The sequence below is a fragment of the Elephantulus edwardii genome, unplaced genomic scaffold (genome assembly GCF_000299155.1).
Source record: "Elephantulus edwardii isolate Elephantulus edwardi_28Jun2011 unplaced genomic scaffold, EleEdw1.0 scaffold00433, whole genome shotgun sequence".
Taxonomy (NCBI): domain Eukaryota; kingdom Metazoa; phylum Chordata; class Mammalia; order Macroscelidea; family Macroscelididae; genus Elephantulus; species Elephantulus edwardii.
Genome location: NW_006400183.1, coordinates 662,947 through 689,223, shown reverse-complemented (window position 1 = coordinate 689,223; position 26,277 = coordinate 662,947). Strand labels below are relative to the sequence as shown.

The 26,277-nt window shown below is 37.5% G+C and overlaps 2 protein-coding genes and 1 pseudogene across 2 annotated transcripts; 2 read left to right on the top strand and 1 right to left on the bottom strand.

Annotated features, from left to right (window-relative positions):
- The first annotated feature begins 3,757 nt into the window (after positions 1-3,757).
- On the top strand, positions 3,758-5,473 carry LOC102859974 (annotated as a pseudogene).
- A 10,416-nt stretch (positions 5,474-15,889) lies between these two features.
- Positions 15,890-16,495, bottom strand: LOC102859569 (phosphatidylinositide phosphatase SAC2-like). Its single transcript, XM_006902646.1, has 2 exons — positions 16,486-16,495; positions 15,890-16,284 (listed from the first exon to the last, which is right to left on the bottom strand). Exons 1-2 carry the CDS (start codon positions 16,493-16,495, stop codon positions 15,890-15,892), a joined length of 405 nt encoding a protein of 134 aa, XP_006902708.1.
- Positions 16,496-23,542: 7,047 nt separating this feature from the next.
- On the top strand, positions 23,543-24,487 carry LOC102859168 (putative olfactory receptor 2B8-like). The gene has a single exon (XM_006902645.1). It carries the CDS (start codon positions 23,543-23,545, stop codon positions 24,485-24,487), a length of 945 nt encoding a protein of 314 aa, XP_006902707.1.
- Positions 24,488-26,277: the final 1,790 nt, after the last annotated feature.

The following is a 26,277-nucleotide window of genomic DNA, read 5'->3' as shown; positions in this document are numbered from 1 at the left end:
CTTCTGTCATGCTTTTTCATTGTTCAACTTTCAGAAGCAGAGTATGTAATTGAAATGACTGTGGCTTGAGTCAGTTGCAATTTAATCTTTAAATTGTCACCCATACACAAGGGAAATCTGTTAATACAACTATTATATAAGCTAAAGCCAAAGATGAGGAAATTGAGGATTTTTACCAACTTTTGCAGTCTGAAGTTGATTCAACATGCAATGAAGATTTGTTAATAATAACTGATGAAGTACTGGTAGACAGAAATTATGGACTTGGTGACAAAAATGTGGTTGAAGATCAAATTACTGAATTTCATGTAATCGGTGATTTATTTATTGCAAATAATAAAGACATAGGAACAAAAAAATTAGCAAAAAGTTTTACATTAGTCTTGTTTTGTGTAAGCAAAATAGCTTGGTAATGGCATGACAACAGGAAATGAGTCAGTGGAATAGAATTGAGAACCCAGAAATAAATTCATCCACCTGTGGACAGCTGCTCTATAGAAGAAATCCATTAAGTGGGGAAAGGGCAATTTTTTTTTTTAACAAATAGTTCTGGCAAAACTGGATATCTATCAGCAGAACATTGAAACAAGACCCACACCTAGCAACACATAGAAAAACAAATTCAAGCCATAGAACTAAAAACTATACAGCTTGTTGTTGTTTTTCTTTTTAGATGCTGTTGAGTCAAGTAAATGCATAGAGATCCTATGAACAACAGACCTGGAACTCTGGCCCAACCTGTACCATCTTCACCATTTCTGAATCATTTAAGTCCATCACTTCAGTCACTGTGTCAATCCATCTCATTGAGGGTTTTCCCCTCTTTCTCTGTTCCTCTACCTTTCCAAGCATATTTCTTTCCAAGGAATAGCCTTTCATAGAAACATGCCCAAAATATGAGAGATAAAGCTTTACCAGCCTTGCCTCCAAGGAGCACTCTGGCTGCACTTTTACTAAGACATGTTTGTTTTTTTGACAGTCCATGGACTCTTCAGCACTTTTCTCCAATACAACAACTCAAATGCATCAAAAATCTTTTTCTGTCATTCTTATTAATTGTCCAATATTTATAAGCATAGCAAGTAATTTAAAAGACCATGGCCTGAATCAGACACATCTTAGTCTTCAAGCTGACATCATTGCTTCTTGATAGTTTGGAGAGATCTCGGACAGTGGACTTTCCCAGCACAGTATGTCTCCTGATCTCCTAACTGCTGATACCAAAGAGTGTTGATTGTGAATGCAAGTAAGATTAAATCACTGACAAAATTTCAACCTTTTCTCCATCTATTATTATGATACCTACAGTTTGAAAATGTCTTTTTGATGCTGAGATGCAGTTCATATTGAAGGCTGTAGTTTTTTTATATTCTGCATGTTTTGATCTTCTAAATGTTTCAAGTTCACCTCCCTTTCAACAAGCAAGATTATGTCATCTGCATAATGTAGGTTGTTGAAGAGTCTTCTTCCAATTTTGAATTCATATTTCTCTTCATAGTATTCAGCTTCATTGCACATTGCCACAAATGACGGCAAAATGTGTTTCTAAGCACAGTCGTCAATTTAGAAGTGAGTGACAATGTGTTAATAATATAAAGACATGAAGAAAGAATACAACCCTGATGAACACCTTTTCTGATTTTAAACTATGCAGTGTAATTTTGTTCTGTTTGGACAACAGCTTCTTGGTCTAGGCATAGGCTTCACAAGAGCACAACTGGGATTCTCATTTTTCTCAAAGTTAGCCTTAATTTGTTATGATCCACATAGTCAAATGCCCTTGCATAGTCAATACAATTATAAATAAAGATTGGATAACAATAAATAAAAATTATACCTAACTATAAAGAATGCATATATTTTTATATAAAGATAATGAAGAAAAAAGTAGGGCAAACATAAGAGCCTTATTTTTTATTATTATATAATTTATCAAATATAATTGATGTGCAATCAACAGAGCATGAACTAGATGATAGAAACCTCATAAAAAAATAAATCCTTCTGTGGCTTGAAAGATATCTCCAAAAGATATCCTATAGACTAGGAAAAAATATTTAGCAATGATCCTCTTGAAAAGGAATTACTCTCTAAAATTTGTAAAAAACTATAACATCAACAAAAAATATAAACAACTCAATTACAAAATGGTCAGCAGATGTGGGGTTTATCTTTCAATATGGCTTTTACTAGCCATCTGAATCTGGCCTAACCTTGTAGACAGGTAGAACTATGTGAATGGGAGGTGTCAGTCTATCTACAAGGGGACTGTCTGATTCACCATTCTGCAAGAGGATTGGCCAGTCTCCACAATCTACAAGGGGATTGACTAGTCTCACCAATAAATTGAATAACTGTAGCAACAGAGACAGATCTTCTAATCCCATTGAAGAGAAAGTAAAACAATGTAGGACAACCTTCCTGTTCTAGCTATACCTATGACAGCAATGCCTACAGCCAAACTGGAAACTTGGGACTTGAGATGAGACCTTGGGGAGGTGGAGGGGTGGGGTGGGTGGGAGGCAATATTGGCAGGACTGAGAAGTTTGTTGGACCATTGGGGTGGGAATCCAATATTAGCAGGACTGAGAACTTTGTTAGACAATTGGGATAGGAAGCCAATATTGACAGGACCGAGAACTTGGCAGCAATGGCCAAAAAGCCATGAGGCTTGAGGCTGAGATGCTTACATGCACATTTCTGGAGCTGTCTTGCCTGTATTTCATTATTAATCTGGATTATAACCTTTTGATTTCTCCAATATGGTTCTGTGTGGTCTGTGAGCTATCACTTCAGATTTCAGACCCAGCAAAGCATAAGATTGGTGTTTAGAGGGGTAGAAAGAGATATGGGACATGTCTGAATCATGAGAATTGGGTTTGTGTTATTCATGTGGTTGAAAGGGACAGTTCCCCTTTGGTAAATATCAGAAACGGCAATCCTCATGTGGGCTTTGCTTTTTTTACAGATAACATGAATAGACACTTCACCAAAGAAGACACTGAGGTAGCCAAAAACAGATAAAGCAATGTTCAAGATCATTAGCTGTTAGAGAGAGATAAAAAACAAGACAACAATGAGATCTCATCTCACTCTAGCAAAAGTAGTAGCCTTCATGTTGTTGTTGTTAAGTGCCGTCAAGTCACAGGCGACTCATAGCTACCCTATGAAGGAGAGTCCTCAACATGTGTGTCTCTCATCCTCTCTCCAGTATTCATTAAGATATTAAAAAAAAATCTAGTGAGAGTGTGGAGAGAATGGAACTTTCATACAACATTGGTTGGAATGTAAAATGATACAACTACTTTGTAAAGCTATTTGATGCCACTTTAGAAAGTTCGGACTAGAAATATCATTTTATCGAGCAATTCCTCCACTAGGTATATAACCCAAAGAAAAGAGAGCTGTGACACAAACTGAAATACACACATTCATGTTTATTACAGCATTATTTCCAATAACAATGAAGTAGAAACAATTCTAGCATCTATCAACAGATGGATGGCTAAAGAAACTATGGTACATTCACATGATGGAGCATATGCAGCATTAAAAATACTATTAAAAATTTATGAGTGCCTGAGTAGTGCTCCACTGCCTGCTGCTGCCAGGTTGGGGCAGCTTCTGGGCCTGCAGCCTCCCACTTGGCCTGCAGCCTCCCAATTCTCGCGCTGCTGGCTGACAGTATAGGCCCAAGTGAGTGGTCCTGCCTCTGGACATTGTTGATATACTATAACCAAAGCAGCAACCAGTAGAAATGCTCTCTGACAGATGTAGTTGTAACTTACAAAGATTCTGTTCTTGACCTTAAAAGAATTTTAAAAATACTTATCTCACATCCAAGTACTAACCAGACCCAACCCTGCTTACCTTCAAAAAATACTTTTCTAATGGAAAAAAATGGGAGGAAGCTAGTGAACCCAAAGAATGTATGGGAGGGAAAAAAGAATCAAAATTAGCTAGTATCCAAATTCTTCTGGAGGAAGAGGTGGAAAAAAGATTATTTTCTCTGGTGGTTCAGATTCCAAAAGGGTAACTTTCCATGGGATGACAAGGAATTCATCATATATTTTCTTTAGACTGCTCTATTTTGGAGTGGTATCATGTTTTGCCTCCTATTCAAAGGCTCTGGGAGAGATATTACTTGGAAGGACTTTGTCAATAACTACCTTTCCAAAGGAATACAATTGGAATAGGAGCAGACTTTGCACTATGTATTTTCAACCTCTCTCTCAAAAATATATCCTTTGTAATTGGGAAACTAGAGATGAACAAAACAAAACAAATTTAGATAAACTGGAAGTCATCAATAAGCATTTTGTTCAAGTGACATTTATACCTGGAAAATCTCCTGTTGATGGGCAATACATCTGGTTTAATATTGATAATATGGATACATTTGAGAAGAATCTGGAAACTTTAAAACAAGAATTGTTCATAGGAGAGACTAGATTCCCTGTTGTCTACATTGCTAAAAGTGCCAGTTCTTCTCTTTTAAGAAAATGTTGCCTACATTCCTCTTAATTGCATAATTTAAAAAGATGGCCTCCTGGCAATGACTGAACAGACTTGGATATGGATGGACGCTCCAGTGCCAGGGGAATCACAGCCAAGATCTTGATGGATGAGATAGATGTGAAATTTAAAGATGTGGCTGGATTTGGGGAAGCCAAATTAGAGATAAAGGAATTTGTAAATTTCTGGGAAAATCCAGATCAGTATCAAGACATAGGAGCAAAAATCCCAAAAGGTGACATTCTCATTGGTCCTCTAGACACTGAGAAAACACTGCCAGCTAAAGTCACAGTTGGAGAAGCCAATGTTCCTTTCATCACAGTTAGTGGTTCTGAGTTTTTGGAGATGTTAGTGTGGATCCAGCAAGAGTCTGAGACTTATTTGCCCTTCCTTGTTCAGAGTAATGCTCCCTGTATTCTTTTTATTAATGAAATAGACACCATGGGAAGGAAGAGAGGAAGAGGCAACTTTGGAAAGCAAATTGAACAAGAGAATACACTCAACCAAATCCTTGTGGAAATGTATATATTTAACACAACAACAAGTGTCATCATTTTGGCTGGCATCAATAGGCAAGAAATCCTGGACCCTGCCCTAATAAAGCCAGAATGTTTTGACAGACAGATCTTTATTGGACCACCAGATACAAAAGAAAGAGCCTCTATTTTCAAAGTCACCTCAGACCACTAAAACTGACTAGTGCATTAGAAAAAGAAAAATTGGCAAGAAAATTTGCATCTTTAATGTCAGGGTTTTCAGGAGCTGACGTTGCTATGTCTGTAATGAAGCTCCTTTAATTGCCAGGCACCTCTTGGACTCCATAAACCTGAAACACTTTGAACAAGCAATTGAACAAGTAATTCATGGCTTAGAGAGAGAGAGAGAAATACCAGGTTCTGAAGCCCAAGGAGAAGAGAGATTTCCTCTCACCTTTCACATCATGGGGATATGGTATTAGGGAAACCTTACAGTAAAGCTACCTCAATATCGATAGATGATGAAGTACAAATATATAATTGTGATGCTTATAAAAGGACAGTATAGCTCCCCACAGAAAAGAAAGCAGATGTGGAGAAGGTTGCTCAACTATTATTAGAAAAATAAGTATTATATAAGACTGATACAATTGAACTTTTGGGACACAAACCTTTTATTAGAAAAATCAACCCATGAGGAGTTGTGGAAGGAACTGGCAACTTAGATAAGGACACCTCACTTTCAGAAGGCCTGAAGGACTGGAACAAAGAAAGAATGAAGAGTAAAGACGAATCCACTAAGGAAAAAGAAAGTGCCAATCAGATCAAAGGACAAATGTCCTTTGATTTTCCCTGTTGATGTTTCAATTTGCACACTTTTGGCTTTCTTTAATTGTTTTTGGTGAAACACTCTTCTAGGTTGTATAGCCCTGGTGTGTCCACTTGCCACACAGAGGTAACTTGTGGTCGCTGTGAAGCTAAATACTGTGACACTGACGTCTCAAATGAAATAATGGTCACCCATGGTGGACAGTGTTTGGTGGTGCTTCCCAGCTAAAACAAGCTTGGAAGCAGGAGTGGCATCCACTTCTGTAAATAGCTTGCCTCGGAGAAACCCTATGAAAATGGAGAAAGGACAAAAGCCACGCAACTGTAGAGGACTTTCATAGAGTAGCTATGAGTTGCCTATGACTCAATGGCACTTAACAACAACATTATTAATTTTAATGAAAATTTACAGAGATTTTAGATTTCCATTCATTCATTGTTGGCTCTTCTCTTTGAAAAGTAAAAGAAAAAACCTTTCATTGTTATACAATCCTTCCCCCCAAGTCAACTCCAATATGCAGCCTTCGTTTTGGACTCATGTCATGACAATAATACCTAATCATATATACCTTTCAAACAGTTCTCTCTTCACCTATTTCAATGCAGTATACATAATTTACCCCATCTTTCTCAGTCTTCCCCCCCTCCCCAGCCCCTATGTCAGTCCGATTTTATAACAGTGACACCATGCAGTATTTGTCCTTTTATGACTAAGTTATTTCACTCAGCATAGTGTCCTCCAGGGTCATCTATTTGGAATAATATTTCATGAGTTCCTTGTTTTTCAATAGATCATAGTATTTCATTATGTGAACATACCACAGCTTCTCTATCCATTTGTTTGTTGATGGGCACTTGGTTTGTTTCCAACTCTTTACTATTGTGAACAAAGCAACAATAAACATGGGTGTGCATATATCTGTTTGAGTGGCAGTTCTGGTTTCTTTGGGGTAAATTCTCAGTAGTGGAATTGCTGGGTCAAATGGTATTTCTACTTCCAACTTTCTGAGAAAGCCCCATATTGCCTTCCATAGTGGTTGTACCATTTTACACTCTCGGCAACAGTGAATAGGGGGGTCCAGTTCCTCCACAACCTTGCCAGCATTTGTTGGTTGCTATTTTGTTAAATTTTGCTACTCCTACCGGGGTGATATGATATCTCATAGTTGTTTTGATTTGCATCTCTCATACAGCTAGGGCTTTTGAACATTTCTTCATCTGGTGTCTTTTTTGGTGAAGTGTCTGTTCATATCCTGTGCCCATTTTTCAATTGTGTTGTTTACCTTTATCTTGTTGTAGTGCTTGGATATTTTACTTTTTTTCCTTACATAATTTTAATGAGCATTTACAGAGATTTTGGATTTCCATTCATTCATTGCTGCACTTCTCTCCCCCACACCCAGCTCTTGCCCCCACCCCCCAGTTCGCTCTTCTCTTTCAAAAGTAAAAGAAACACTCCTTCCCTGGTACACAATCCCCCTGCACCCCTCCCACTGCCCCAAGTACATTCCACTATGCAACCTTAATTGTGGACTCTTGTGATAACCATAAGACCCTATCATACATCGCTTTTAAATTATTCACTCCCTCATCTGTTTCAGTGCAGTATACACAATTTATCCAGTTTTTCTCAGTCTTACCCCAACCCTGATATCAGTCCCATTTTACAACAGTGGCACCATGCAATATTTGTCCTTTTGTGGCTGAGATATTTCACTCAGCATAATGTCCTCCAGGTTCACCCATTTTGAATAATATTACATGAGTTCCTTGTTTTTCAATGCAGTGTAGTATTCCATTGTGTGAATATACCACAGTTTGTCTATCCATTTGTTTGTTGATGGGCACTTAGGTTGTTTCCAACTCCTTGCTATTGTGAACAGAGCCGCAATAAACATGGGTGTGCATATATCTGCTTGGATGTCAGTTACGGTCTCTTTGGGATATATTCCCAGTAGTGGAATTGCTGGGTCAAATGGTATCTCTATTTGCAACTTTTTGAGAAAGCGCCATATCTCCTTCCACAGTGGTTGCACCATTTTACACTCCCACCAACAGTGAATAAGGGTTCCAGTTTCTCCACAACCTCACCAGCATTTGTTGCTTGCTGTTCTGTTAAATTTTGCTATTCTGACTGGGGTGAGAGGATATCTCATAGTTGTTTTGATTTTCATCTCTCTTAGAGCTAGGGATTTTGAGCACTTCTTCATGTGCTTGTTGGCCATGTGATGTGAATGTCTTCTTTGGTGAAGTGTCTGTGCATATCCTGTGCCCATTTTTCTATTGGATTATTCACTTTTATCTTGTTGTGGTGCTCAAGTATTTTATAAATTCTATATATAAGTCCCTTATCTGACATGTTGTTTCCAAATACTTTTTTCCAGTCTGTGGCTTCACTTTTTACCCTGTTGGAGAAATTTTTGGATGTGCATAGGGATTTGATTCTTAGAAGATCCCATTCATCTATTTTATCTTCTCCTGGTTGTAGATTTTTTAGGATACTTGGAAGACTGTTTATGTTCTGGATTAGGATTACTAGAATTCTTCCCAGCGTTTCTTTAATGAAGTTTATAGTCCTTGGTTTAATCCTAAATCCATGATCCACCTTGAGTTGGTTTTTTTATATGGGGTGAGGTGTGGATCTTGCTTGAGTCTTCTGCAGGTATTTTTCCAATTTTGCCAGCACCATTTGTTAAAATGCTGTCGTTTCCGAAATTAACTGATTTCATTTCCTTGTCAAAAATCAGTTGGCCATATGTAGATGGGCTGATTTCTGGGTTCTCAATTCTATTCCATTGATCTATGTGTCTGTCATTGTACCTGTACCATGCTGTCTTAATGACCACGACAGTGTAGTAGGATTTGAAATCAGGGAGTAAGATGCCTCCTACCTTTTTTCTATTTTTAAGGAGTGCTTTGCTTATTCGGGGCTTCTTTTCATTCCAAATGAAACTGAAGATTACCTTTTCCATCTCCTTGAAGAATGGTATTGGTATTTTTATTGGGATTGCATTATAAGTGTAAGTTGCCTTTGGTAGTATTGCCATTTTCACAATATTGAGTCTTCCTATCCATGAGCAAGGGATATTCTTCCATTTCTCCAGGTCTCTTTTTGTTTCTTGTAGTAATGTTTTATCATTTTCTTTGAATAGATCCTATGTGCTTCTGGTTAGATTTACTCCCAAGTATTTAATCTTGTGATTTGCTATTATGAAGGGTATTGTTTTTCTTAGTTCAGCCTCTGTATTTTCTTTGTCACTGTAGGGAAATCCAACTGATTTTTGTATGTTGATCTTGTATCCGCTACTTTGCTGAATTGGTCAACTACGTCCAATAATTTTCTTGCTGAGTCTTTAGGGTTTTCTAGGTATACTATCATATCATCTGCATAGAGAAATAATTTTCCTTATCTGACATGTCATTACCAAATACTTTTCTCAGTCTATGGCTTCCCTTTTTACCCTGTTTGAGAAGTAAATTGTTTTTTAATTAGCTTACAAATTATCAGACCTAGGTGAAATGGTGAGAAGAGTAGTGCGTAATCTTATGCTATAAAGTCGCAATGGATATGGTAGTGTCATTATCTGAAAGCACAGAATAAAAGGCAAGTTGGGCTTTCCATACAACAGCCTGAGTGGTTACGAGCAAGTTCAGTACTGTGCTGAATCCTTTTGTACCCACAGGAAGATCTGGGACTGATTAGGAGTCAAAAGTAATGAATATGTAAAATCCTGACAACATTGGAGAACAACATTTTCTTTTCATTCTCTATTCTTCATTCCTATTGCTTATCTGTTTTGGAGGGAGGCTCATGGGCTGTGAATTTAAACTCAAGTCCTGAGAAGAATACAATATCCAACCACAAATTGAGATAGTTGGGAAGGAACCTAACTAGAGGCACAAAAATATGAAGAAAACTACAGAACATTTTTGTGGGACATAATAAGAGACCCAAATTAATAGAAAAATGTACCCTGTTCATGGATAAGAAGACTCAATATTGTGAAAATGACAATCCTATAGAATACAATCTACATATTCAACACAATCTCAATGTTGTTGTTGTTGAGTACCATAGAGTTGGAACCAAGCCATAACTGACCCTCCAGTGGATTTTCAGAGTCAGTTAATTACTTGGGAGGAGTGCTCATTCTTCTCCTGCAGAACAGCTGGTAGCCTCAAACTACATACCTTTGGGATTGCAGCTCAGCTTCTTGCTACTAGGCCACCAGTGCTTACTATACAGATACCAATCCCAATACAGATACCAAATTAATGTTTCAAGGAGATCGAAAGGGAAATTGTCAAATTTATTTAGAGAAGAAAGAGACCTTGAATAAGCAAAGTATTTCTGAAAAACAAAACTGAAGTGAGAGGCATAGCACTCCCTGACCTCAAAATAGCATGATACTGTTACAGTAACAGGTACATAGATCAATGAAACAGAATAAAAGACCCAGAAATGGACTTCTCCATCTATCTGATAAAGAAATAAAACTCATCTAACTGAGAAATGACAACATCTTCAACAAATAGTATTGGCAAAACTGGACTGCCACCTGCAGAAAGCTGAAGCAGAATCTACATCTAACACCTACCAAAAAACTACCTCTACATAAAACACACACACAAACAAACTCAAAGTTGATCATAGACCTGAGTGTAAAGCCCAAAACCATAAAGTTCATAAGAAACAAACTGGCAAAGTCTACTCTATTGTACAAAGAGACTACCAAATACAGCCAGAAAGGCAAAATCTGGAGAGGATAAAATTTAAATGGTATTGCTTTCTTGGTTTCCTACTTTGAGTTCTTTTTGTTACTGTAGAGGAATCCTACCTATTTTGGGATATTGCTCTTGTATCCTGCTAACCTACTAAATTGGTCCACTAGCTCTAACAGTATTTTTTTGTTTAGTCCTTGGAGTTTTCTGTGTACACTATGATATCATCTCCATACAGTGACAATTTAACCATATCTTTGCCAATCTGGATGCCTTTTATATCCTTCTCTTGTCATATTACCATGGAAAGTACTTTCAATGTAATATTGAGTAGAAATGGTGACAAAGGACATCTGGGAACAAATATTTGGCAAGACCATCTCAGAAAAGGGTCTCAGCCTACAGCCACTGTGTCATCAGCCACACCGGATCTGTTCTAGTTGATTAACTAGGTACCTGTCTTAAAAAGTACTTAGTGTAGCCTGGACTGCTCTCTTGCCTGAAGCAGTAGACCAACTGAGGCCTTGCTGCCTGAAGGCACCCTACCCCTCTGCCTGGAGGCCTCGTCTACACCCTGCCAACTGGACCCTTGAATCAGCTGCCTGGAGGACCTGGCCCCACAACCTGGACGCTCCCACCTGCAGTCTGCAAGCCCAACTCCACCACCTGGAGGACTTGGCCCTGTGACCTGGACACCCTGCCACCTGGAGGATGACCCACTTCCACCCCTGTGCACTGTGCCAGGAACAGCAATATCACAGGTGATCCCACTTCTTCTCCTCCCCTCCCAGAGCCTGAGCTGCCTTTAGCCCTGGGCATCTTAGACCTGCCTAGCCTAGCTACAGCAATTTCCTGACAGAGAAGGCTGCTAACTTGCAGGTCATATCTCTTCCCAACTGAAGCAAGTCTTCCCTTGAATCAAAAGTTTAGAGAGAAACTCGGGCAGGATAGCTGCCCTGCCATCCTCTGGAGCAGTGACTTCCTGAGCCAAGTTTTTCAGACCAAGAGCCTGCTAAGGCCTCAGGCATGAAAAACTCGACCACATCAATGTCACAGAAGAAACAGACTACCTCACAACCTATAAAACCCAAAACAAGATGTCATCCCCAAAAAGTGACAGTGTCAGTGGATTTCCTAAAATCAGAAGGTCTGATGAACTTTCTGACAGAGAATTCAAAAGAACAATGATTGAATATTTTTAACGGGTAAAAGACAAACTCAGAGAATTACAGGACTGTGCAAGCAAATACTAAGAGAAACTAAAAAAAAACCCAAAACTATTCAAGACAATGCAGATAAAGAAAATGAGGCATCAGAGGCTCTGGGATAAAAACCAAGAAACTACAATCCAGAATATAAGGACCAATGTTTCAGATGCTGTCAATATGTTGGAGGGACATATGAAAAGAGTTGAAGAAATGGAACACATAACCAGAGAAATAGAAGATAGGCTTGTCACCACTGATCTGCTAGAACAAAAGGTAGAATCAAAAAGAAAGGAAAAAGAAAAAAATCTAAGAATAATGTGGGATACCATCAAAAGGAATAACACGTGCATAATTAGAATCCCAGAACAGGAAGAAACAGGTAAAGATCCCAAGAAAGTTGTGTAGGAATTGCTAGAAGAAAACTTCCAGGCATAATGAAGAATGAGAGAATATATACTCAAGAAGCTGACAGAACACCATATAGAATAGACAACAAAAGAAAAAAGACCAAGGCATATCGTAGTCAAATTTGCCAGAACCAAAGATAAGGAGAGAATTCTGAAAGCAGTGAGGGAGAAACAAAAAGTAACCTATAAAGGAAAGCAAGTGAGATTAAATGCCAATTTCTCTGCAGAAAGCATGTGAACAAGAAGATACTGGAATGACATATATTGAACACTCAAAGAATACAAAAGTTAGCCAAGAATATTGTACCCAGTAAAACTGTCCATCAAATATGAGGGAGAGATGAAGATATTCTCAGAAAAGCAGAACCTAAGGGACTGTAAAAACAAGACCAGCATTGCAAGAAACACTGAGAGATGTCCTTCTTACAGAGGTGTCACAGAAAGCAGGATTGGCCAACATAACCAGAAACAACACCAAAAAGAACTCAGCAAAATGATAGCAATAAAACCTAGACTCTCAATGCAAAAACCATCACAAAGGACAAGGAAGATCACTACATAATGCTTAAAAGGTCAATAGAACAAGAGGACATAACAATAATAAATATCTATTCACCACATGAAAGAGCTCAGTTGGCATAGTGGACAGAAAGTGATGCTACCAAGCCAAAGGTGGGTGATTTTAATTTTCGGCCCTCAGGCCTGGTTTTAATTGGTTTTGGTCAAGCATTCTTCTAAATGGTATAGTATTGATCTGTCCATTTGCTCTACAGAGGTAACTCTTGGTGGCTGTGATGCTAAACACTGTGACACTGATGTGTCAAATGCAATAATGGTTACTTATGGTGGACAGTGTTTGGTGGAGCTCTCCCATTAAAACAAGCTTGGAAGCAGGAGTGGCATCCACTTCAAAAAAAGCTTGCCTCTGGAAAACCTGTGAACTTGGAGAGATGATGAAAGTCATACAAGTGTTCAGGTCTTTCATTCAGAGTCGCTATGAGTCACCTACGACTCAATGGCAATTAAAAACAACATGCACCAAATGATAGAGCTGCAAAATATGTAAAACAAACATTAATAAAATGGAAAAAAAGAAATAGACAACACCATCATAGTAGTAGAAGACTTCACTACACCACTCTCGAGAAAAAATAGAACTACCAGAAAGAAACTTAATAAAGATGATGAAGAATTAAACCACACAATAAACCAATTTGATCCCAGAGATATATACAGGTTAATGCATCTCAAAAAAAGGGGGGGGGGCAATATACCTTCTCCAATGTGCATGGAATGTTCTCAACAATAAATCACATTTTAGGTCACAAGGCAAACATCAATAAATCCAAAAACATAGAAATAATACAAAGCACCTTCTCAGACCACAATGCTACAAAATTAGAAATGAATAACAAGAGGATAAAGGAGGAAAAAAGCATACATTTGGAAGCTAAACAACACCTTGTTGGAACAGGAGTGGGTAATAGAAGAAATAAATGAAATTAAAATTTTTCTTGAAACAAATGACAATGAAAATGCAATTTACCAAAACCTCTGGGAAACAACCAAAGTAATAATTAGAGGTCAATTTACAGCAATAAGCAAATACATCCAAAAGCAAAAAAAAATTATAGTTGACTCTCTCACCCAATATCCAATACATTGAAAAAGAGCAGCAAGAAAATCTGATACCCTATAAAAACACTGAAATTTTAAAAATTAGGGCAAAAATAAATTAAATAGAAAACAGAAAAAGAGTTGCAACATCAACAAAACCAGGAGAAGCTGTGGTATATTCACATAATGGAATACTACACCGCACTGAAAAATAAAGAACTCATAAAACATTCTACAAAATAGAGGATCCTGGAGGGCATTATGCTGCCTGAAATATCTCAGTCACAAAAGGACAAACACTGCATAATGCCACTGTTATAAAACAAAACTGACATTGGGGGTTGGGGAGAAACTAAGACAAGAGGGGATAAATAAAGAATACTGCATTGGAACAGATGAGGAACAGAAATGATTAAAAGAAATATATGATTAGGCATTTGCATGTCAACAGTTCAGAATAAGAGGTGCATAGCAAAGTGGACTGGGTGGGGCATGGGAGGGAGGAAAGAAATTGTGCAACAATGAATGAATTTTTTTAAAGAGAAAAGTTAATGGGGGGATTAGAGAGGAAAATGTGCAACAATGAATTAATAGAAATCCAAGTTTTCTGTAAACGTTCATGAAAATCACAATGAAAAATTATTAAAAAATAATAAAAGGACACCCGTGTGGGGCATGGACACATGGAAAGCACTCTGGGAATTTAGAGGGTGCATTAGAGTTAGACATGTCAATGACCATCAAAAGAATCCCTTGACAAACATGGATAATGTTGTTTCTTCTATGTTGTAATGTTATGGTATATTGTAAAATGATTAAGGGTTTTGGGCTGTTAAAATGATGGGACAAATAGTAATTTGTTGTTGTTGTTGTTAAGCCAGTTTGATATTAATTGGATATTCAAAAAGTGGAAATCTTCCTCAAAAGAATGCTTGTAGTAGTAGAATTTGATAGAGTGTGGAGCTTAGCCTAAGAAAGATTAAGCCCCACCCAGTATTTTTTTTTAAATTACAGTGGCATTTTATTTTAAATAGTCACAAGATCTGACACTTCAAATAAAAGACACCACTAATAAATAACAAAAGTGGAAATATTTATCAAAGTTACAACAGACATAATCTTTAGCTGGGAATCACTTCAGAGTAAGGCTCTAACGATACCAGACAAAACAATACTTAACTGGAATATGATGTGCAGCTTCCTCACTTGTGTGGGGTCCGAGAAGAGGCAGTGGTCCTATGTGGTCAGGATTCTGGTCCTAAAGCCAGTTTGCACACAGTTGTGCTTCAGGCTAAATTTTCTACAGCTGTCATAGTCTACGCGGGCTATTGAGGAATGGACCCTGGGGGGAGAAGGAAACCTGATGATTTCTTTCTGTAATTATCAGTAGCTAACACAGTCTCCCTGGAACCAGGGGCGCCGGATTGGATAGGATGCTGGTATCCACATCTGTTGGACCCAGGTTCACAGCCCACGAGGAAGCTGAATGCTCCCAGTCTCTGGGCTATAAGCTGCAGAATAAATTTGAGTCAAACCAGTGACAGGACAGTCAGCAACCCTCTGTTAGCTTGTCACAGAGAATGGTTAAGCTATAAAAACTGAACCAACAGCTCCTTGTATTCAAATGCTTTTCCATCCTCATGACATCTTAAAGTCACCAAAAACGTATTGCCTACCCTGTACAGGTACTAAATACCGAAGAATAAACCAGAAAGAAACCCCAAACACCGGCAAACGGAAAATGATGAAAAATGCCAATCCCCCAGTGTGTCCGTGCCCATCATTTACATCTGCTTCAGACATCCTGTCCACCCACTCCCATCCGACATGGTCCAAGCTGGTCTCAGAGCGATCTGTTCCTAAAATACTTCAGGATGAGCAACTGCTCTGTAGTGTATAAGCCACACAGATCCACATGTCCTTGGACGACACACACCTGTCCCGGCTGACGAGTGTGGGAATCTGCTTGGGTCAGACTCCCTTTGAAACCTTTCCCAATAAACATACTTGGGATCTGTGATCCCTGGATGTGAAGACAGTACAAGAAATGAGGCTGAGACGTGAAAACACTTGGTTTCGGATTAAACAAAAGCCCAGGGTTCTTCGTGGCAGAGAACTAAATCTGGATGATTTGCGCCTGGCATTGTGTAAACATGTTTCTGAGCTCATTCTTCTGGACTTCGTGAAGCGCGTCAGCTTCTGCAGGGCTCTTCTGAACCTTGGCCACTGCCAAGTTGATCCCGTGGGTTAAGCCAGCTTGGGTAATGTTAGCCACCTGGACCATGGAACTCCTGATCTTAGCAAAGGGCGACACTGCTCTGCTGCTGCTGCCGCCTTCTGAAGGAGAAGGGGTTATGTTAAGCCCTGACTCAAGTTCAAGCACAGCGGACGCGGAGCCTGGGGTCTTTCGAGACACAACTGGATGCCCTGATTCCGCCGACAAAAACTGCGGGCCTTTCGCAGAAGAGGACACGTCTAACTGAGACGGTCGGGAGGGGGTCTGTCCCACTGCTTCGTATTGGTTTTCAAAAATATGGAACGCTTCACGAATTTGCTTGTCATCCTTGCGCAGGGGCCATGTTAATCTTCTCTGTATCGTTCCAATTTTAGTATATGTGCTGCCGAAGCGAGCACCCCACCCAGTATTTTAAAGAGAGTTATATGTGAAAGAAGACAAGTAGCTGGTGAGTATGCTCAACTTCTGGTGACTACCTGGGTCCATTTGACGAGTGGAAGTGGGAAACATGCACTAATGAAGAGACAGGCTGAATTTGAACATATTCCTTCAGCATGGTTCACCTAGCATGTTGAATAGAGAGTGAAGGATTGCTTGTTTGTGGAGCAGGTATTCCTGAGGATACCTGATGTTGCCCATGTGAGGCTAAGGTTGAGTGAAGGGACCAGCCAGTCTAAAACACAGGAAAAAGTGTGGTCTCCTGAGTTTGTGACTGATGGGGATTTAGACCTAGCCGGGGATGGCTGGGAATTTATTGACCAGAACCCAAGCAAATAAGGAGAAGATGTTTCATTCTGTGAGCGCGTGATAATAACTGTTACCTGATGGTTTACTCTGGACAGGACTTCCGCTTATAGATGTGGATTCTCAAAGTTTCAACAGTAATAGAAGATTCTTCAGAGAAAAAGACATGTTTGTTTCCTCAGAGAACTAGTTTGACAGAACTGAGCAAATCAGAAATTGACTATCTAAAATTGGGGGAATTAAGAAATAAGGAGTGAAATAGCAGGCTTACATACTTTCATGAATATAAATGATGGTAAGGAGAGGTTGATCCTGCAGATAATGAGAAATAATGGCCAGAAAGGATAGGGGATGGTCTGTGGTGTTAGAACTTCGAAAAAATGGCTTTCAGCCTCTGCTGGGGGTATGGTCTCCAGGTACCTTAACTGTGGACACATGGTCTTGCAAATCATCAACAGCTATGGAACCAATATAAGAGAGTGCCTTCCATCCTGTAAAAAACAGTGGTGGAGAGAGAGAGAAGAAACTGTAGCACTCCTCTGAAAAGTCTGTGGCACTTCTGTGAAAAGACTATGGCAAAACGTAACCAGGGGAACCCTGAAGATAGAGTCACAGCTGAAGGTTTCGCTTTCTAGATGGTTGAATGAAAAGCTGACTTGTAACTATTTTGAAATAAAGTCTATTTGCTGGATGATTGAAGAAATTAAGGTTTCTTTGTGCTGACCTGAACTTAAGACTTTCACTTGTTGACTGAGAAGCTGTCTGAATTGAGGAATTGTGTCTTGCTGTTAGTGTGGCTTGATGTTGCTGCTCACAAAACCTAAGCTTTCAGTATGTGGTATCCTTTGTCTCCTCTACCTCCCAAGTTATTTCCCTAAGAAACTCCACAACTGTGAGTAAAGTCTGTGAGTCAAGGTGCAACAAACATTAAACGCAATGATTTGCAGAAATAGGTGTCGGAGCATGTGGGATAGAATGTCTAACCAGGTAGCTATTTGTTTATACTATGGATATTATTGATAGGGACAGTACCCCTTAATGAAGCAGATAGAAGTCACACTCAGCCATTCCCACATTGCATCTACTCCTTACACACAAGAATTGCTAGAGGATATCTCTGACATGGAATTGGAGGTTTGAACTTGAGATTCTGGAAATTTTACACCAAAAGACAGGAGTTAAAGATTATTTTGTTTAGCTATACGAGTAATAAAATTTTAGAGTTCACAAACTAATCCACATAGCTATATCCAAGATTCAATATTACTTAGATTATACTCAAAAAAGGATAGGCCTTCCTGAGAAAATAAGAATGAGGCACAAACAGAGACTTGTACACCAATGTTCGTAACAGTATTATTCAACATAGAAAGAACATGGAAACAGCCCAAATGTCCAACCACAATGTAATGAATTGAGAAATTATGGTACTTTCACACAATGGAATACTATGCAGCATGCAGGAGGAATGATTTTGTAAATTACTACCTAATATGGGAGGGACTGGAGAGCATTATGCTAAGTGAACTAACTCAGTCTCATAAAGACAAATACTGTACAAGACAGTTATTGTACAAGTATGAGAATCCAAGGGGGCAGGGACTTACTCATAGGGCCTCACAATTTGATGAGTGGATGGAGGGGTGGGTAAAGGAAAGGAAAGGATCTGTTGTGGGGAGAAAAAAATGTTTACACCAATCCAAATATCTTAAATAATTATATAAACTGCCAATTTCCACTGTATAATACTAGTGTCAAGAAATAACATGATTCTGGAAACTCTATGAACTTGGATAAATGATGATAGTTATATAAAGGCTTCCGGCCTTTTGTTCATAGGGTCGCTATAGGCCATGCTTGACTTGATGGCAATCAACAACAACAAAAACAAAACCCCCCCTCCAAAAAAAAAGGTATGACTTAAAGATTCATCATATCCATGGTACTTGTTGTTGTTGTTGTTGAATGCCATCAAGTCTGCTATGACTCATTGTGACCCTAGGAACAATGGATCTAAGCTTTGCCCTATCTTGTGCTATCCTTATCATCTCTGATATACTTAAGCCCATGTTGTAGTCACTGTGTTGATCCTTCTTGTTAAGAGTCTTCCTCTCTTTCACTGATCCTTCTTCCTTCCAAGCATGATGCCCTTTCCCAAGGACGGACCCCTCCTAAAAACATGTCATCTGTAGAAATGTGTTCCAGGGACAAAAGAGAGCTTAAGAGAGGATTCTGAGAAATGAAACTTCGTGCTAAGTGAAAAATAAAGCTGAGAGTTAGGAGTCTAGTGTATAATAGAAAAACAAAGAATGAGTGATAAATCCAACAAACAGTATTATTTCTTGAAGAATGGAAAATTAATGTGAAATGGAATACCTTGCTTGGATAAGACAATAATTATTACAAATATTTTTTTAGGTTATAAGATGAGTCCTGGACATTTTACTGAAAGCATCAATAAAACATTAAATATTAATAAGAAAGCTAATAACAGCAGTGAGGAGGTTGATTGAAGAATATTGTAAACTAATGGCAAGGGAAACTAGAAAAGTTTGAGAGAAGAGAAATTTAATTCTATTTTTATGACTAGACCAATTTGAGAAAATGTCAAAGCTTGTATTAAAAACGTCAATAAAGTCTTTATTAGTAGTTACAGTTATGGAAAATAGAAACTATAACATAGTGTAAAAAACTCAAAAGGAGTTAGGTAATAGAATTGATAACATTGTTGGAAAAACTTTTTTTAGGGAGTCAGTAATAATATAAAAAATAATTTAAATAATAAAAGCACAAACATTTATGCCTACTAATCTCCTCCTTAGGTAGGAAGGAATTGTACTTCTGAGGGTAAGGATGAAACATTTAAAGATTGCCCTAAAAACTGCAATCTGCATTATTAATATGCAAAATTCAAGTTAAATACAGATGATAGGCTCAGGCCGAGTCATTTGGGCAGGAAAAGATGGGCTATCTGCAGTCACTTTTCAAGGGCCTCCCTCTGGGGAGCAGTCAAACTCTGAATACTTGAACTGAATTTAATGAGTTATATGGGGCAGGACACTCTTGGGGCCATTAGAAAATAGAAACACTTTCAAACACCTCATTCCCTAAAGCATATACCTTGACTTTGGTGGCTTATAAAAACATCCACTAGATATCATATCAGTCCTTTTTGTGGAAAATTCCATAGAATTGACGGATTTCAACTCTTGTTTTATTACAGACTCAATCATTATGCCCTAATTTCTACTCCTGATGTGCTCCGTAATCAAATTGGTGGGTAACCTTTCTAGAAAAGCCTGGAGATGACACACTTATGATTAGTCATTTTAAAAAGAATTGGTGCTGCCTTTGCTTACCTGAGTGAGTAGCAATTTTCACTTTACTTGACAAAATCTACTACTGAATCACTGAACATACCACACATATGAGATCAGTATTCATGTGATTTCATTGGTTTGCTATTCACTTTCCTATAAACATGGCAATATTCTTGTTTCATAAAAGAACATGATGGACCTTTAAAAACAATTTTGCTTCTTCAGAATGGGATAAAGATGGACAATTTCCTCCCTTTCTGTCTCTGAAAACCCAATAGAGAGTCAGGCTATAAGATGGTTCCAACTTGAGGCACACAACAGTAGGAACAGTCAACTAAAGGGGATCAGTCTCCAAAAATATTTTTACTGTAAATTTTTACTAGCCATACACTAATAGAAGTAACAGAAATAATAACATTAACAACAATCTTTTTTAAAAAAATTTCATTGCATCTTAACTCATTTTTTTAATTTGAGAGACTTAGCACTGTATAACAGACATTTATAATTAAAAATCACTGCAAATTGGCAGGCATGATTATATGATCCCATGCTAAAATTTATGGTAAAATAGACCACATTAATTCAATGATACTTTTAGGGTTGTAATTAATTTTACATAAGTCTTAAGAGAATATATGCCTTCTTGGTTCAAATTACCTCTATGCATTATTATGAAGAGCACAATCATTGAAAAGCATGTTCATCAAAAAGTTATGAGATATTTTAGTCATCTCTGAAGCATAACAAATTCAATACATCTTAAGGAGTTTCAAATGGACACCATGGCAAACTAGAGAAATTCTTTCTAAATGACTCTTAAAACACACAGAAGAAACAAAGGTATCCACCAACTATTTTGATAAGACACATTTTAGGATCAAATGCCAATTTTACAATTCTATGTATCCTAAAACAAGGTCTAAAAATGTGGTATAAAAATTAAGAACTGTGCTATCACAAAAGACGTGCTAGAATGTTCTGTTTATGTTAACATATAAAATCGTTCTATTCAAAGACAAACATGCTAGTTTCAGGAAAGAATTAAAGGCTAATAGCATAATATCTTGTGGGTTTGGGAGTTGGTTTTTGGGGTGGTTTTTTTTAGAATAAACTATCATAGAAATAAAGATGGGAGCAAAGAGTTTTGAATCTCAAAGCTCATAAACAACAAATTTATACTTAGAATTCAATAACCCGATTTCCATTTTACTTCATTATAAAATACATTATTCCAAATGTATCTCTTCCTTTGGCACCACATCAACAAAAGCAATAACTGATAGAGCTGAGAAATAAAACATTACAGACATCTAGAATACAACAGATGAGACAAGTGGCAAAATAATATCCTCTTCCTTAGCCATGAATTTTGCTAGCAGAAAAATGACATGTATAAATTATAAAGAATCTTGTAGGTACATAGGAGTATAGTATATGTTGGATGTTATCTGAAATAATCCTGGCTCATATTCATACACTGCTCCAGGAGAAAATGATGAGACTGTATCTTCCTGTAAAGGTTTACAGCTTCTAAAGCTGGATAGAGAAATCTACTGAACAGCAGGGAAGTGGTTTGTGTTGGTTTTCAAGGATCCCTGCAACATAGTATTAAATAATAACCTGAAATGAAAATATTTATGAATATTTATTATCATGTATTTCTGCTGTGACTTATTAACTTACCATTGTGATTTTATGAGGAAAAAATGCAAAAGAAAATGGATATAAAATTTCATTTTCCCAAGTAGCTACTTTTTCCAGGAAACAACAGTTTTTCTTACTTTAATTTTTAACAGAGACTGCTGCCATTTTTTTATTGTATACTAGTTTATTATTGCCATTTTTAACAATTTATAAATGTTCAAGAGCAAAATAAGACCAAAAAAAGAATATTTTTACTTTATTTTGCTCTTGAACATTTGTAAATTTTTATAACCAACCCCTTAAACTTATTTTTTACAATTACAATTTTTACCCAATCCTATATTTTATTTAACCTTCTTGTGTGTAAAATTGCTATGTGCCAAATGACTTAGTGGCAACACAAAGGCAGTTTGTTCTAATCTACCAGACACTCTGAGGGAGAAAGATGGACAATCTCCTCCCATAAGATATAACGACTCTGAAAACCCAATGGAGGATAGATTGTGATTCAGTTCCAACACAGTAATGAGAGAAAAGGCGAGATGGAACATAATAGAGCTCAAGACCACTAAAGTCTCTGACATTGATGACCTTCATGTTGGCTTACTCATATTCGAAGGTTATTTACTACTAAATTTGTATCATGATCATGTGTGAGAAAGGGAGATCTGGTGACAAAGATCAGAGAGTTGTACAGCTAACCCAAAGACTACATACACTTCTATAGGAGCTTTGGTGGCCTAGTGGTAACAATCAGATCCGCAGTCCCAAAGACTCCACCTCCCTGGTGGTTTTAATCGAATGGTTCTGGGAGAGAAAGACAGGCAATCTCCTGAGATTTACAGCCTTGGAAACCCAATGAAGGATCCATTCTGAGTTGGTTCCAACGTGGCAGCAATGAGGGAACAGGACAGGTATATGAAAGAGAAAAGAGAGAGTTTATTTTTATCAATAAGCCAGTGACTTTAATGAAAAGGAGAATGATTTATATGAGTTGCTACTTTAGAAAATACAGAATGAGAAATTTTTAAAAAAATTACTCTATTGCATAGAAAAAATTTAAAAAGTCTTATAAAGTGTCAGAAAGGAAAAAACTCAAACATTAAGTTGGTGATTTCCTGAGGTTTTGCTGATAATAGTATTGATGAAGATTATTTAAGACTGTTCCTCCTAGAATGTATGATTTGGATATCATACATTTGTAAATCATTTGCAATAGAAGCTATCTAGACATAGAAATACCAGTGCCCAAAGCTTGTATCTCTTTATACATTAAAAAATATTGTTCCTCTTTGGGTAAAATTGTAGATGACAGATTTTATCTTCTTTTTCTCTTCAGAAAAATTTTTTTCCTCTACTCAAAACAGAAGTGAGCCAATTTGCTGTATTCCAATTCTGAAAGGAGCACCAATACTGTAAATTCAGGGGACAGTAGATATGCAACTCACTCAGAAAAGAAAAATTTAGAGAGAAACTTGATTTATCATTAGAGTTGATGCAATGGTAAAAAAAAAAAATAATAATCCTAAGTTCTTTGAATTTTGCCTCTGCCATTTATTGAGTGAGCTATTCTTGGAAAGTTCCTGAATCTTCGTAATCCTCTATTCTCTTTTCTCTATAATAATAAAAAGTATCATCCTTAGATGGTAACTGTGATAGAACGCACTTAATAAATATCAATTTACTATCCCCTTTCTAGAAAACTCAGAGACTGCTGTGAAAACATTTCAGATTTTTAATCAATGTTTACCCACAATAGGAAGGTGACCAAATATGCATGACCAAAGTTTAGAAGTATCTTGATTCCCACAGGTAAGGTATTATGGGAAGAGCTAATGACAGCACCTTCTCTGGATTCATTCTCTTGGGCTTCTCTAGCAGACCTCATCTGGAAGCAGTTCTCTTTGTAGTGATTCTGATCATCTACTTTTTGAGCTTCCTAGGCAATGGCACCATCATACTTTTGTCAATTTTGGAACCTCGTCTCCACACCCCTATGTATTTCTTCCTCTCCAATTTGTCATTTTTAGATCTTTGTTTGACTATTTGTACTATACCTCAAACATTGGTCAACTTCAAAGAAAAAGACAAGACCATCACCTATGGTGGCTGTGTGGCCCAGCTCTTTATTGCCTTAGGATTAGGAGGAGTGGAATGTATCCACCTCCCTATCATGGCCTATGACCGCTATGCAGCTGTCTGCCGTCCTCTCCATTACATGGTCATCATGCACCCCCAGATTTGCTTGCAGTTGGTTATAATTGCTTGGCTTATTGGCTTTGGCAATTCTGTGGTGCAGACAGCATTGACCATGACTCTCCCTTTCTGTGGTAAAAACCAAGTGGATCATTTCTTCTGTGAAGTTCCAGTGATGCTGAAACTGGCCTGTGTCAATACCTTCATCAATGAGGCTGAACTCTTTGCTGTCAGCGTCTTCTTCTTGGTGGTACCTCTGTCACTCATTCTAGTGTCCTATGGTCACATCACCCGTGCAGTCCTGAAGATAAAGTCAGCACAGGGGAGACGGAAAGCCTTTGGAACCTGTGGCTCTCACCTCCTGGTCGTGATCATTTTCTTTGGCACCCTCATCTCCATGTACCTCCAGTCTCCCTCTAGTTACTCACAAGATTTGAACAAAAGCATTGCACTCTTTTATACTATGGTTACGCCTCTGTTGAATCCCCTAATTTACACTCTGAGGAACAAGGAAGTCAAAGGGGCACTGAGGCGATTAGTAGGACGAACCATAAATTCAAGAGAGAATTAATAGAATGTTTCCAGGAACTTGTGCTTTTGGAAAATTTTCAGCAGCTAAAAACTGCCTTTAACATAATTCAACAAACATGTAGCATCTGCTGTGTACAGTGCACGTCAGTAACCAAAACAGAGATACACCTGTATTGTGAAGCTAAGCTTTCTAAGGTTGAGAAGTAAGTTAAGCAAAACATGCCAAAAATAAATTATGGTCTATGGTGTATTGGGACACTGTGGAAAAAGAAGCAAAAAATAAAGTAAAAGCATATACAATATTGTGGATGACTTCTCAGAAACACAATTTTGAGTGAAAACAAATAAGATATAGAAAAGCTCATGCTGTATTAATACTCACATATTTAGGATTTAATAATTTTTGCTCTAGAAAGACAGGGCAATGATGGGCATATTTCAGTATTGGTTAATAAAATAGAATGAATCAGAGTGATCCTATGAAATACAATGTGAATGATGATATTGTGTTAAACAATGTATATGAGCTGTGTAAGCAAATTAGCATAAAATAAAAATTTATTTTTTAAAAAAACCAGAATAAGTATTTTTTTCCTTTTTTATTTTTATTTGAATGAAAGTTTATAATGCAAATCAATTTTTAATTCAATTCTTGATGCATACTCTGTTTTCAACACCAATTAAAATTCCCACAAAATAATCATACTTTTCCTCCCTGTTATTCTGATTTCTAGATATCTTTCTATACCTCTCTGTTTCATTTTCTTTAGCAATACTGTCCCAATAATCCCTTTATTGTATATTTCCTTTACACTATCTATTATTTTTAAAAATTCTTGCAATTTTTATAGAAAGTTTGGAGAAAAATTGGTTTTCCCCTCAATAATTTGTACATTTACAGTTTCATGACATTGACTACAATCAGCATTGTAACAGTAGTCTTCCCATTTCGTCTCTTTTCCATAGATCTTTCTATTCTATCTCTTCCTGCTTTCTGTGCTTATCCCTGGACAAATGGTGCCTTTTGCTATTGTGAGGTCTGTGCTACTAAGGAGTGAGTACTACTGTAGTGTTAAGGTTTACTCTATAGGCCTCGCTACTGTTTGGCTAATTGGAGAAGCTCAACAGCAGCAGTCAAAACCAGGCCAGGTACTGAATGTGGAACAGGCCATCAATTACTAATGCATACGTTCAAACTAAAACTGAAGAAAATTAAAACATATCCACAATACAACCAAAATACAACCTTGAGTATAACCAATCTGAATTTAAAAATCCTCTCCAGAATAATTTTGAGGCATTGAACATTAATAATAGAAGACAAGATAAATTATGGAATTAAATAAAGTATATTATTCATGAAGGGAGGTAAAGGTTGTCACAAAAACAGAAGAAAACCAAAACAGATGTCAGAAGAGATTGAAACTTGCACTAGAGTGTTGGGAAGCCAAAACAATGGGACAAAATACTGAAGTAAAAGATGAATAGTAGATTTCAAAGGGTAGTTTGAGAAGGCAAAGCAAAGTATTATAATAAAATGTGCAAAGAGCTGGAATTGGAGAATTAAAGAGGAAGAACTTGTTCAGCACTTCTCAAGCTGAAAAAACTGAAAAGCAAATTGAAGTCTTGAGTTGTAATACTTAGCAAAACTTTGGGCAACATCTTGAATGAGCTAGGAAGCATCAAAAGAAGACATTCAGATGGCCAACAAGCACATGAAGAAATGTTCAAAGTCCCTAGCTCTAAGAGAGATGCAAATCAAAACAACTATGAGATATCATCTCACCCCAGTAAGAATAGCAAAATATAACAGAACAGCAAGCAACAAAT